General features: G+C 41.6%; 1 protein-coding gene across 1 annotated transcript in view; it reads right to left on the bottom strand.

Annotated features, from left to right (window-relative positions):
* Positions 1–1,153: 1,153 nt before the first annotated feature.
* Positions 1,154–13,546, bottom strand: part of DNAH14 (dynein axonemal heavy chain 14) — a gene marked incomplete at its 3' end in the record, with an annotated part of 400,436 nt that continues 388,043 nt past the window's right edge. The window contains exons 80-85 of the mRNA XM_079107288.1: positions 12,685–12,881; positions 9,434–9,546; positions 8,317–8,456; positions 6,090–6,253; positions 1,739–1,885; positions 1,154–1,369 (exon numbers count right to left, since the gene is read on the bottom strand). Of these exons, the coding sequence (XP_078963414.1) occupies positions 1,154–1,369; positions 1,739–1,885; positions 6,090–6,253; positions 8,317–8,456; positions 9,434–9,546; positions 12,685–12,881 (977 nt within the window). The remainder of the gene's footprint in view (positions 1,370–1,738; positions 1,886–6,089; positions 6,254–8,316; positions 8,457–9,433; positions 9,547–12,684; positions 12,882–13,546) is intronic.

Below are 13,546 nucleotides of genomic sequence, written 5' to 3' on the forward strand. Positions count from 1 at the left end.
GAACAGGGACTGTCTTACATTTCTGTCGTGTTGTGTGTAATTATGCTCTTACTGTTGTTTTTATTTTTTTTGAATTTTTGAGGGGGGGGATACCGGGGATTGAACTTGGGCATGTGACCACTGAGCCACATCCTCAACCCTGTTTTATATTTTATTTAGAGACAGGGTCTCACTGAGTTGCTTAGTGCCTCACTTTTGCTGAGGCTGGTTTTGAACTTGTGATCCTCCTGCCTCAGCCTCCTGAGCCATGGGGATTACAGGTGTTGCACCACTGTGCCCAGCTTTTCACTGTTGTTTTTAGACAGTACTGTTTCCTAGACTGAAAGTACATATTAACATTTTATTTGTGACTGTTAATGAGTCCAGTTTGTGGTGTAGATGCCACCCTTCCCCATTCTTATGATATGTGTGACTTGGGGTATGACTTCTGCTTTTGGTCCATTACCAAGGTCTAGTGATCATAATATGAGGCCTTGAATCAGCTTTCCTTCCTCTTAGAAATGCAAACCTGGGTGAGTTGCTTGGTCTCTCTCAGCACTGGTTTCCTCATTTGAAATTTGCCTGACATGCCCACCTGGCATGGTGGGGGGCAGTCTGAGGATAATAATGGAATTCTTACTAGTGTTCCATAATGATAGTTATAAAGTACAACTAACAAAATTTATCCAGCTTATGGGATTCTCAGGATTTGATTTTGCAGTGGGCAGCATAGTCTAGTGAGGTCATATTAAGGGTGCATTTCTTTAAGGAAGGCCCTTAGGTTTTGTTTCAGAAGACTGCAGGTCAGCCGTGCAGAGTATTCCAAAGGACACGTGTATTATATTTTATATAATGACACAAACCACTAGCTTGAGTTAAAAGCTTTATAGAAACATGCCCTAATAACTTGCTAGGTACCTTGGTTTCCAGTCAACAGGTTATGCTGATCTGCATGAGAGGCCAGCTGGACAGACATTGAGCTTTAGGTTAGTTTAGACATTGAGCTTGGTTAGTTTAGAATAAAAAGCAGCTCTAAGATTCTCCCACATGTTGAAGTCCTCACACGCAGATGAAAGAGATTGCACCTGTCCAGTCTGGCTGACCACTCTCTGGGAAGGGTGTTGATGACAGTGTCAAGAGTCAAAACTTCAAATGGTTGGATAAAGTTTATTTTTCATTCATTCTTCTCACACAGCAGTGCCACCTGCATGCTGATCCAGTGACTAGGAGGTTTTGCTGTTGATAAATACACTGATGTCAGAAAGTTTGTTGGTAAACTAGTACTAGTGTTCAAAATCCTTGACCTCTCAGGTGTCTGGTAAATTGGACATTCAAAAGTATAGAGTTCTGAATCTGTCTGATTAGAAGCATCGGGTGTTCCAGTAGAAATCTTGAAAGAAAGAAAAAAAACCAGTAGTCAAATTGCATAGCTCAAAACCAATTAGTTCATATTTTCCCTGTGTGAAGTTTGGGGGATATGTTATGGGTTGAATACATTTAAGTCCAGATGGCTACTGTACCTGCATACAGAGAATTTAGGGAAATTCCCATTGATTTTATAGTACAGATTCCTGAGAAATAACATTGGATGTTAATACAGCATCTGTTTTAGATTTTAACAACCTCGGGCCATTTTAAACATGTGTTGTCTGAAGGCTATCATCATATTTCCCTCGTGTGGTGGGGAGTAGGAGAAGGGGAGAGTACTGAGGGGGAGCTCAGAAGATCAGGACTTCATGATTGACAGCTGGGCAGTTACCTTTGTTGGCATAAAGTATATGTCGGGAAAGTCACAACACATTTCGAGAGGCAGCGAGTCTTCTATTATTTTTTGTTCATGATTCCATTGTGCTCCCTCGAGGAATAAACCAAAAATATGAACTCCTTCGTGAGAGGAATCCAAGCCCTGAGATGAAAGAGAAATGGTGTCAGCAGGTCCCCAGGCAGGGTGCTTCCTTCAGAGCTGCCAGCCTAACCGGAGCCCCCTGTGGAGATGCCATCCCAGGGTGGGACCATCCCTGCCCCAGCTGTGTTGTCCCAAGTTTTTCCCACTCTGAGCACTTAGAATTTGTAGGCTTTGGTCTACCTTACAATGATGATCCCGAATTGACAAGTATTTTCAGACAGGAAAACCCCTCGTTTCTACAATTGTAATCCTGTAGCTGAACTTTTTGGGAGAAAGCAAAAATGGTTGTAAAAGGAGTCAGAGTACACTAGGCTCAAACTTTGTCACCTACCTGTACCATGGTGGCCACGTTACTAAGGCTCTGAAAACTTAAGACAAGCAGGGAAGGGTTCTATGTTCTGTCTGATGCAAACTAAATAAACCATTAACTGAATAATTATGGGTTAAGTGAATTTCTGATGAGCAGTATTAAGCAGAAAACCTGAGCTGCTAGCAGCTCCAATTCCAGGTATGCCTGGGGCAGGCTGGTGAAGCCACCTGCTGTCCTCCAGGTGTGCTGCATTGATGCCCAACCTGAGGCGCTGAGTGGGTGGGCACCATGCTGCCCAGGAGGCTTCAGCCTTCTATGATCTGGCAGGTCTCTGAGGCGATGGATGGGCACAGCTGTCCCAGGCCAGCTTGCTGGCATGGAGCTGAAGTGTGAAACAGCCTGTGCTGTGCTTGGTGACTGCTGTCTACTCTGTGGATGTGACCTGCCTAGAGGTGCAAGGCAAGTTCATATAAAGCACTTCATATTTTGGCTTATTCTATAAAAATCTAACTGGGAGTTGTTTTGTATAATGACTTTACTTTGATGTACAGGCTAAGTTTCATACACTGCATTGCCTCTAGTGTTGTCCTTTCATATAAATCACAGGAGCAGCGAATCTCATGCATTTTACTTGTGTGACTTGGGCATGGAATACAGGGGTCTTTTCTCGGAAAGACTCAACATGTAAGTAATTTTCAAACAGTCCATTATGGGGTGACTTAATTTTCAGAAGAGCCACTCAAAATGAATGGATGTAAATTTACCTAAATCAAATCTGATTCTTGGGAAAAAGCAGAAACAACTGAGAACATCTGATTGGATGGGTAGAGACAAAAAGCAAGTTTGGGAGGGCAGCACGCACCCTTCTCTCCCTGTGAGGTGTGAGAATAGGCCCCAGTGCAACCTGCCTGCCTGAGCGTGCGCAGGAAGGTGTTAGGACGGGCTGAAGAGCAAGCTAGCCTTGGGGTCCAAGCCATGTCTGAGCTCTTGGAACCTTAGTTCTGACCTATAAAACTATGACGATTTTTCATGATTAAATAAGGCAGGTAAAGAGCTCCGACACATGGCTAATGCTGAGTGAGCGATGGCAACGGGCCTCGGTGCTGTTACGACCAAGCAGACTCTGTTCTTCCGGAGGGCAGTGGCCTTGTGTTGTTCATCTTTTTATTTTCAACAGCTAAATCAGTTTTGCACACATATTTTTGAGTGAATGAATTGATAAACAAGTGAATAAATTTCAAGTTTGAAACACATCTAAACTTTTAAATTTCTTCCACTTTGGTGTCCTTGCTATGGTCACTTTGTTTTTCCTCAACTTCCCGGCTTGTGTACAAACGGATGCTGTGCCAACCATCAGAGGCAATGTGGACAAAGCAAATGCCCTGATTTCTAGTGAGTCTCCCTGGAAACCTCCCTGACTGGAACTCCTTTGGAGTTCTAGTAGATTTAGAGTCTAGTTCTTCATGCATCACCCCTTTAAATATTTCTTCTCTTCTGAGTCTTTTCTAGAATGGATTCTCCCAGTATCATCCTTCTGAAAAGGTTTCCAACTTGCAGTCACTCCAGATGTTCTTTGAGTCATCTCTAAATGTAGTATGATGAGTGTCAAGAAAAGGAAGACCAGGACTGGACCAAGAGGCCAAACAGCATGGGCCCTGGCCTCCCCCCACAACCCCAGGTCCCCAAACACACTCATAACAGCCCTGGAAAACAGGAAGTGTCCCCAATAATCCAGAAATTATGAGATCTCTAAAGACAGAAGATCGAATTAGATTAAGGAAACCTAACCCATAATATACACAGTAAAACCTAAACAAAGCAATGCACCCCCAGCCACCTGCCACTGAATCCGACAGACCAATTTTAAATATTGATGCAAAATTTTTTGAATACAATATTATAATTAGGATAATTCAGTCACAGTAAATCTTTGAATATAATTAACCACATTGATAGAGATAAAAAGTTATGTAATTATTTCCACAGATACTGAAAAGATCTTTAATCACATTTAGCTTTCATTCTTGTTTAAAACAATCTTAATTTAGGAATTATACCTTAACACAATAAACGCAAGATCCATCTATCTATATAATGTACTAGGTTAACAGGATAAAAACCATCTGATTATTTCAGTAGACACAGGAAAAACATTTAATAATTTCAATACCTATTTATGATAAAAAAAAAAAAAACCTTTGACAAACTAAGTCTAGGAGGTAACTTTCTTAATCTATAAAGAAGCCTATAACCGACTTAATGGTGGAATAGTGAAGGTTAGGAAAAGGACAAGAATGTCTATTATCAGCTTATTATTGAACATGGTACTAGAAAGAAATTGAAGAACTAAATAAATGTTAAGCTAGAGAAATAAAAATATCTAAAGAAATATTTATGATTAAAAGTCCCAATATTGCTGAGATTTTAATTCTCCAGAATCAACTGACAACTGTCAAGAAGAGCAAAGCTGGAGGACTTCATACTTCCAGATATCAAGACATACTGTAAAGTTACAATAATTAAAATAGTACTGCAGTACCAGCACAAAGGTAGACATATCAGTGAAACAAAAAAGAGACTCCAGAAACAGGCTCAGGGATAGACAATTATTTGATCTATGGTAAAAATTAAAGTGGGGGTAAGGACCATCATTTCAATAAAAAAAGAAACGAGGCTGAGTCAGTTGGGTCTCCATGTAACCAAAAACTTTGACTCTATCTCATACAATACACGAACCCAATTCAATGTGAACCAGAAACCTGGATATGAAAAGTAAAGCCATACAACTTCCAGAGGTAACAAGAGAGAATGTTCTAGTAACCTTGTGGTGGGAAAGATTTCTTACGACATAAAAATGAGGTGGGTATACCAGACTTCATTATAACAAAGAACTTTTGTTCAGCAGAAGACACCATTAAGAAAGTAAAAAGGAAAGTCACATACTGAGAGAAGATGAATTCTATATATTAGCCTGACAAAGGGCTTATTCCAGAATCTATAAAGAACTTCTATAAATCAATAAGACAAAAACTAATCAATCAAAAAGCTGGCAAAAGTCTCAAACAGGAACTTCACAAAAGAGCTTTCTGGAAGTTTTGTGAGTCTTTCTAGCAAATTATTAAACCTGAGTTTTGTTTTGGGAAACTCCCAAACCAGCTGTTGGTGTCAGATGTCTTGGGCAGACTGTACCCCTAACCTCAAGTTTGACTAATTCCAAGTACAAGACTAATGACAAAGAGCCAGTGGTAGATCATTACAAATCCAATTGACAAAAAGCAACAACTGTGAGAAAACTATTAACAATAATTTCAGTGCAAAGAAAACAGAATTTGCTGAATGATGTAAAAGATCTAAAAGAATGGAATGACTGTGTTCCTAGGTGAACAACCCCAGTATTTAAAAGATGATTCCTTCCTGAATTTATTTTGAGCAAACTGCTCAAAATCTTAACAGGTTGTTTAAAACATGAAATGTGATAAGCTCATTTTAATGTGGTTGAGTGTGGATCCTGGATTAGAAGAACAGATTCCTAGAGCCGATTGGCACTTGGTGAACACAAGTGTGCCTGTTCAGGTTGGGGGTGGTGGATGGGAGCACCATGGGACTGGGGTCACCCTGAGCAGATGGCTGGCTGCAGGCTGCCCTCTTGCTCCCAGCCTGAGCTGCCTTCCTGGCCATCCTTGCTGTGTTTGCTGAGTGCTGGTTGAGGGTGGAAGGAGATTCTGCTTGACACCTGGCTGAGCTCTGGGTTGCTGGGTGCAGCTGGACGGCATTTGGACTGGAAGAGGTCTGCGCCTTGTTTATCTGCCTCTCTAGTACTGGCAGGTGCTAAGTTCATCGAGGGGATGATAGAATGAACGACTACCCTTTCCAATCTTATAATTATTCTAGTACCTTAAAGGCTCTCCTGACTATGTTGAGTTTCTCTTGGATAATTATGGAGAACTCCTCATCTTTGATGTCACTGGTGTCAGAAGTCACATGATGGGTAAAAGTGAGGCCATCCATAGAGATTCCTTGGGACCTTCCATAGTCTTGAAGCACAGCAGAAAGAAAGGCTTTGAAGAAAAATACCAACAATTTCCTTGTGAGTCTCAGGACTTCCCTCAGGGGTGGGCAACATCCCTTTCCTCATGGAAACTTCCCTTATGGAGACAGAAGGGAAGATCGGAGAAGCAGAGTCAGACAGGAAGAGAGGTGAGGACGAGACCTGTCCACTCACCTCACTCAGGCCTTTGTGCTATCAGTCTGGCAGCTGCATGAGCACCCTGGTGGAGGTGGACATGGGTGTTTCTGTAGGTCTGGAACCCTGCTCCCCCATAATTTTTGTGGGAATAGAGGGATTATAAATTCTGGACCCTCTATCCACTTCTGATGCCATGTTGGCTGATCCGCATACTTCATCCTCTCGGCAACAAAGATGAGGCCAGAGGTGAGGACAAAACCGTGTGCCAAGTCATTCTCAGAAAATGACATACAGACACGCTGGGAGGAGGAAGGCGCTTTTTTTCCTCCATGGTTGCTAATGGATGGTGGTCATTTTGCCCTGGTTACATGGAGCAAGGCTATGTGCAGCAGAAAAAACAACAAGTATAACTTAAACTTGACGTGGCCATCATTTTAATCCCAGTTAGCTCTTCTCCCTGTGTCCTTTATTTCAGCAAATGAGTTCACCCAGGAAGCTGTTCAAGGCAGAGACCTGAGAATCTTGCTGAACCTGTCCCTGCCCACACTCCATCATTTCAAACATGGAGTCAGGTTGGTTCTCTTTCCTAAATGCCCTTCTCCCCAACTACTTCTTTTCTGTCCCGCTACCATCACCACCAGTTCTTGCCCTGAACAAAGCAGACTCCCTGGATGACTGGGACCTGGCTTTGTACTTCTCCAGTCCACCCTTGACCTTCTTCCCTCCTATGACCATTGGTCATGACCCTTCTGGCTTGAGATGTTAAGTGGTTCCCACTGTTGCAGGGTGGCACTGACTCTTGGTGTGCCTGGACCCATTCTTCCAGCTTCGTCCTACACCATTCACCCTCTGTGGGTCTTTTGCTGTGGTCATAATCAACATTTGGTTTCTCTAATTTTCTTTTCTCTCTCTCACTGCTAGGTTCTTGACCAGAATACAGATGTTATTTCCAGTTTTGGGCAATGGATGGACACTTGACTTTTTAACTCAAGCAGGCTAAGTTCAAATCTTAGCTTAATCAATATTTTTGTTATTTCCCTAAAATCATACAACCTATGTGCCAAGATATTCCCATCTGAAAACAGGGGATTATAGTAACAAACTCCAAAGATTGTCACAAGAATGGGATGACTTAATGTATACCAAGTTCTTAGAACAGTGCCTGGGACCCCATAAATACTATGGAAGTACTATAAATTATTCTCCTCTTCTTCCATCCCCAATTGGAAAACACTTAAGTGGCAGTAATGTTCAAGTCTCATCTTAAAAGTCATTTCCTTCCTGGCTCTGAATTAAGGTACCATGTTCCAAAAGTATTGATTTGTTCATATGTTCATTCAGAAACACATCCATCAATTCTTCAAATATTTATTGAGAGCTTTGCTGGTGTCAGAGGCTGTATTGGGTGCTATAGATATGACAGTGATTAAAAACAGACCTATTCCTGTCCTCCTGGAACTTCTAGTCTATTATTTCTCCTTTACAACTCTCTGTACATCCCTGATCACACACTGGGTTAACATCCTGGTTGATCTTTCCTGCTGAGCAGGTGGGGTCCCAGTCCCAGCAAGCATTCAGCCATCCATTCCTGTTACAGCAATAAATGAATGAACAGCTGAAGCACAGAATCAATCCCTGAGTTAGGTGCTTGCCTCCATTCCTTCATAGTGGACTCGGGGAGGGATCTAGTGTTGGCCTCTGACATCATGCAAACAATAGCCTAGAGATGAAGAAGTGACCTGCCAAGGTACTGCTGAGGTCTGACAAAGGTAGGCCTATTTTGGTGAGGAAAGGAAGTGGGAGGGGAGGGAAGAGGCCCTGGAACCTGCTGGGGAAAGGTGCTGTCATCTAAACCTCGGGTCATGAAGGTGAGGAGGGTGAGGAGTCGTGGAGAAACGGCCCGGCGCAGGGCTGATCCTGGTTTCTAATGCTCACCTTGTGGGAAGAAGAAAGCTGGGAGCCAGTATCTCGCAGGAAACCCTTCGAAGAAATCGGACTCTGGTTCAGGAGGGTATTTGAGACTTTGGCTATGGGATAAAACAGTTTCATTTAAAGATGTGATGAATCTCATGTACCTGTGGAGAAGCAGACCAGGTCGGGTGATGAGGGCGTGGTCACTGCCCGCCTTCAGGTGATCCGGGCATTTCCTCCAGTCCCGCCCAGCCTCGTCCCTCCACTTCTCATCTCAGTTCTCCCCCCGCCCCAATTCTGGACTCCTGTGCTGTACTTTAATGGATACCAATTATGTTTTGAAGCTGGTGAGGGGAAAAGGGAGACCAGCGATTTGGCTGGAAGGTCATGGATTGGAGTGACACATGGTGCGATGACAGGTGGGGAGCCTGGCTGGAGTCTTGTCAGTTGCTTCTGGGTTACAGACTTCTCCAAAAGGATCCCTGGAGATGTGGTCCGGTGTGTGCTTCTGATCTAACACTCCTTTATATTTACATGGTACAAGAGGCAGTCTGGCACGGACTTTGGAACCAGATTTTCTGGGTTCGAACCTCAATAGTTCCATTTTCTATCTGTGAGACCTTGGGCAGGTTACTTCGTGTGCCTCAGCCGCCTCCTCTCTGAGACAGGATGATGATAATGATAGCACCTGTTTCACACCAGGAGACTTGGCGCGTAAGGAACAGCAATGCTCCTGGAAAGAGGCTCGGCACTCTGTGAGGGCCCTGTTCAGTGGTAGCTACTTTCAGGTCTTCATACTATCTTTATTATGACCAAAAACACATTGAAAAATCACATGTAGCCAAATTTTTCATATATTACTTCATATTTCCCCCTACTCGTTTCCGAGGACACTGAGTGAAATAATGGGAAAAATATGTACTGGCTCCTAGTCCTCGTCTCTGTCTCAGAGTTTAGGGACCTTGAATTGACCCTCAGCTTCTGAGGTCCTCATTTTTTCATCCTAAATAGAAGACAAGAATTCTTCTACTGCTTAATTCACATGTTACTGTGAGAACCCAAAGAGATGTAAAATTAGTGCATAAACTGTTAAGCTCTAAGCAAAAATAAGGAAGAAACATAAAGCAGTTTTCATCCATACCTTCGATGTATTGCAGTGTAAGCCACTTTGGCCCAGGTATTGAAGAAATTCAGCCTCTGGATGAGATCATTAACCCAAGAGCTCAGGGACCTGCATGACCTGTAGGCATGTTTCTGTTGAGATTTAGAGAGAGTTATGGTTTTTTGTTTTTTTGTTTTTTTTTTGGTTTTTTTTTTTTTTTGGTAGATCTGTCTCTGGGGTCATTGGGAACATTTCTGTAAACTTTGGTAATAGACTCAATTTGCCAGGGAGAAAAAACTTGGCAGAAGAATGTCATTTTCCAATTGAAAAGGACATTCTCACATAGTGGGAAGTCTGAAAATGAATACCCAGGAGAAACAGCGTTATCTTAACTGAATAAAACCCTTGGAAGCTTCCATCCTGGCTAAGGGCTTTCATGACTCTTCTCAAATTCTTTCATTTCCTCACCTCTCTTTCCTTTTCTCTAGGGAGATTATCTTCATATGTCATTGGGCATGAGCCATTTCAACATCCTGGCCTTCCCCTGTGCAAACTTCTACAAGCCCCTACTCACTGTCGGGTCCTTTCCCTTTCCTTCCAGTTCTGAGCCAAGCTGATCCTTGCCCCTGTGCTCTGCCTGCCTTTCTGGGGCATTTCCTCTTGGCCTCTGTCCATTTATGAACGTGCTCTTCTATCTTAAATACAGCAGCCTCCAACTTATCTGCTACAAGGAGTGTGGGGGGAGGGGCCCCTTAAGCCCTTGAGCCTCCTGTGCTCCTTTGTTACCCTCAGGCTCCTTGAGGAGGAATTCACTGATTCCTGTTCCTGCTTTTTCTACATTAGAAGTCACTGGGTCAGTCGTGGCTTTCTACTTCCCACATTCACGTCCCACCCTGTCTTTTTTTTTTTGTAGGTGGGTACTGGGTACTCAACCACTGAGCCACATCAGGCTCACATCCCCAGCCCTATTTTGTATTTTATTTAGAGACAGGGTCTCACTGAGTTGCTTAGTGCCTTGCTTTTGCTGAACCTGGCTTTGAACTTGTGATCCTCCTGTCTGAGTCCTGCTGGGATTACAGGCATGCGCCACTGCACCCAGCCTGCCCCTGTCTTATTTGTTACAAACCTTTGTGACTTTTGGTTAAGTGGATTATTTCCTTCTCCTCCTCTCTTGCCTCGAATCTGCCCTAGCTTTCTCTTGAATTTTCCACTTCTTTCGAGATCCCATTCACTGGTTCCTCTTCTTTCCTCCCTTGAGATTAGTACTGCCCTGAATCCTTTCTGCCTCTACCTCCTTTGCAGTCCCTTTCTTGGACTTCACCACGGCTGTGGTCTCACTGTTTTGCTGGGCTGGTGATGCCAACATCTTGCTTCACATTGTCATTGTTCCTCCAACAGCATCTCTTTCTGCCTACCCAGTCTCTGAATGGCACTACTGTCTACCTAAATGTCCAAATCAGACATTTCCTTGCATCTGGCTAATCCCAGGTCCTGTCACTCTGCAGTTGTCTGTTCTCAACTAGGCTGTGCTCTCTCATCTAACTGCACTCAGGGAGTCCAGCATTTTCACTAGTTAGCTTTCTTAGCAAGCAACAAAGCCTCTCTAACCCTCTGTTCTATTCAATAAGGGCAGAGGAATGAGGGATCCCTAAGGTCATTTTCAGCTCTGAAGTCCTGGGATTTTATATGTGTGAAGTTTACACCTTCCACATTTCAATTTTTCATCAGTCAGTATTCACTGATTAACCTGTCTCCATGTTTTCTTTTTCTTTCTTTTTATGGTACCAGGGATTGAACCCAGGGGCACTTAACCACTGAGCCACATCCCCAGCCCCTTTTTATATTTTAATTAGAGACAGGTCTTTGCTGAGTTGCTTAGGGCCTCTCGAATGTTGCTGAGGCTGGCTTTGAACTTGCAATCCTCCTGCCTCAGCCTCCCAAGCCACCATGACTACAGGCACGTGCCATCGTACCTAGCCTGTCTCCATGTTTTCTACATAGGTATTTTTTAAAGTAGTTTTATTGAGATATAACTCATTACTAATTTTATCTTCCTTCTTGATAATATAACAACTAAAAATTCCAGACACTCCCAACCCTGATTTTTTGAACACAATGAAAATACCATTCCCATTCCTTTGAAAGTTATCTTTCCCAGGAGATAACCCTTAGATCAAAATTCTTGCTGTGTTCTGCCCAACATTTTGTGTTCATGTTTCCTCTTAGGTTTTGACTTGTTAATCCATCACTCTCTTCTTAGGCTCCTTGGTGTGTTTAGTAATATCAAATTTTTTCTTAATCAAACATTTTTAGTTTTTTTCATTGGGAGGTGGTTCAAAGAAGAAAAAACTTACATGGTCTTCGCAGATATTTAAAATTTTACAATAACTAAAATATGAATATGACAAAAATAAAAATAGCACAATATGAGATGTAAAATGAAAGTTTTTTCCTCTGCACACAAGACCCATGAGTCTCTTTCACACAGGTAACCACTGTTGTCTGAACATTTTTTTTTCCCAAAAAACATTTAGTTGTATTTTCTGAATGTAAAACATAGTTGCTTTTTTTTTGGGGGGGGGGGGTGTTGGGGATTTCACCAAAGAGTGCTTAACCACTGAGCCACATTCCCAGCCCTTTTAAAAATTTTTGAGTTGTTGGGATTATAAGCAAGCACCACCACACCTGGTCAAAACAGAGTTGCTTTTTATAAGCAAGTATACATCTACATAGGTATAGTTAATAATCCTTAAAAACGATATTTTCTAAAACTTTAAAAAAATAATAAGACATCTTGAGATCTTTCCATATCAACATATACCTAGGGGCTGGTGATATAGCTCAGTTGGTAGAATGCTTGCCTTGCATGCACAAGGCCCTGGTTTCAATTCCCAATACCACGGACACACACAAAAAAATAGTGTTCAATGTATACCTCACAATTGGTTGTGCCACAGTTTATGTAACCAAATTCCTATTAAAGATTACAGGAATTTTATATTGTTATATTATTATAATTGTTATAATAATTTATATTGTTAATATATTTTTATATCAGTTTATATTATTATAATCAGTTATGATAAACATCTCTAAGACAAATTTAAGTAGAATTATCAAATTGCCCTCTAAGAAGTTGTATGAATATGTATTCATATCAAAAGTATGTTAGTATTTTTAAATGAATGAATAGAATTTCATCACACAAGATGCACTGCTGTTAACCCAATCACTCCCTGGATCCTGGATATTTCTATCAAGCAAGCAAATAGGAAATGGTAATTGCTTACCTGCCACAACGTGGGCACTCTTGTATTGAGAAGAGAGTCATATATTTCCTCCAGTTCTTGAGTGAGGATGCTCTCTCCTTTTAGAGCAAGTTGGAGATTTTTTAAAGATTTGTGTATGACACATAATAACTTATTAAATCTTCCTATTTCTTGGTTCAAAAAGACTATTAAGACACAATGGACAAGGGGATCATAGCCTGGATTGAAAAAAAGAGAGATAAAACTTCAATACGTTACAGATTAAAAAGTGGCTTTGTGTGGAGGGGCATAAGCTTTGAAAGTTAAAGGAACTTCATGTCTTTACCAAGGGTTGATAAACATTTTCTATAGCAATCCATATAGCAAATATTTTAGGGTTTATGGACAACACTATCACTGTTGCAATTACTCAGTTCTACTCTTGCATTGTGAATACACAGAGGTAAACAGATAAGAATGGACATATCCCAATAAAACTTTTTTTACGGGCACTCAAATATGACTTTCGAATAGCACTTATGTGTCACAAAGTATTATTCTTCTTTTGATTTTTTTCAGCCATTCAATAACAAAAACCATTTTAGCTTGCAGGCTGTACAAAAGGCTGGATTTAACCTGAAATCTCTCATTTGCTGAACCTTGACTGAGACTCAAAAATAGCAGTACTACAGTCATGTCTCACTTAACAGTGGGGATAAATTCTGAAAAATGTATCCATAGATTTCTTCCTTATGCAAATATTAGGGTGTGCTTACTTAAACTAAAATGACTCTGATTTCATCTAGGTGACATAACCTTATAGTGGCATTGTATATATATGATCCGTCATTGACAAATGTCATTATGTGGTGCATGACTATTTTGATAGACTATTGCTCAACAT

Source organism: Sciurus vulgaris (assembly GCF_902686455.1).
Source record: "Sciurus vulgaris genome assembly, chromosome: 12".
Lineage (NCBI taxonomy): Eukaryota > Metazoa > Chordata > Mammalia > Rodentia > Sciuridae > Sciurus > Sciurus vulgaris.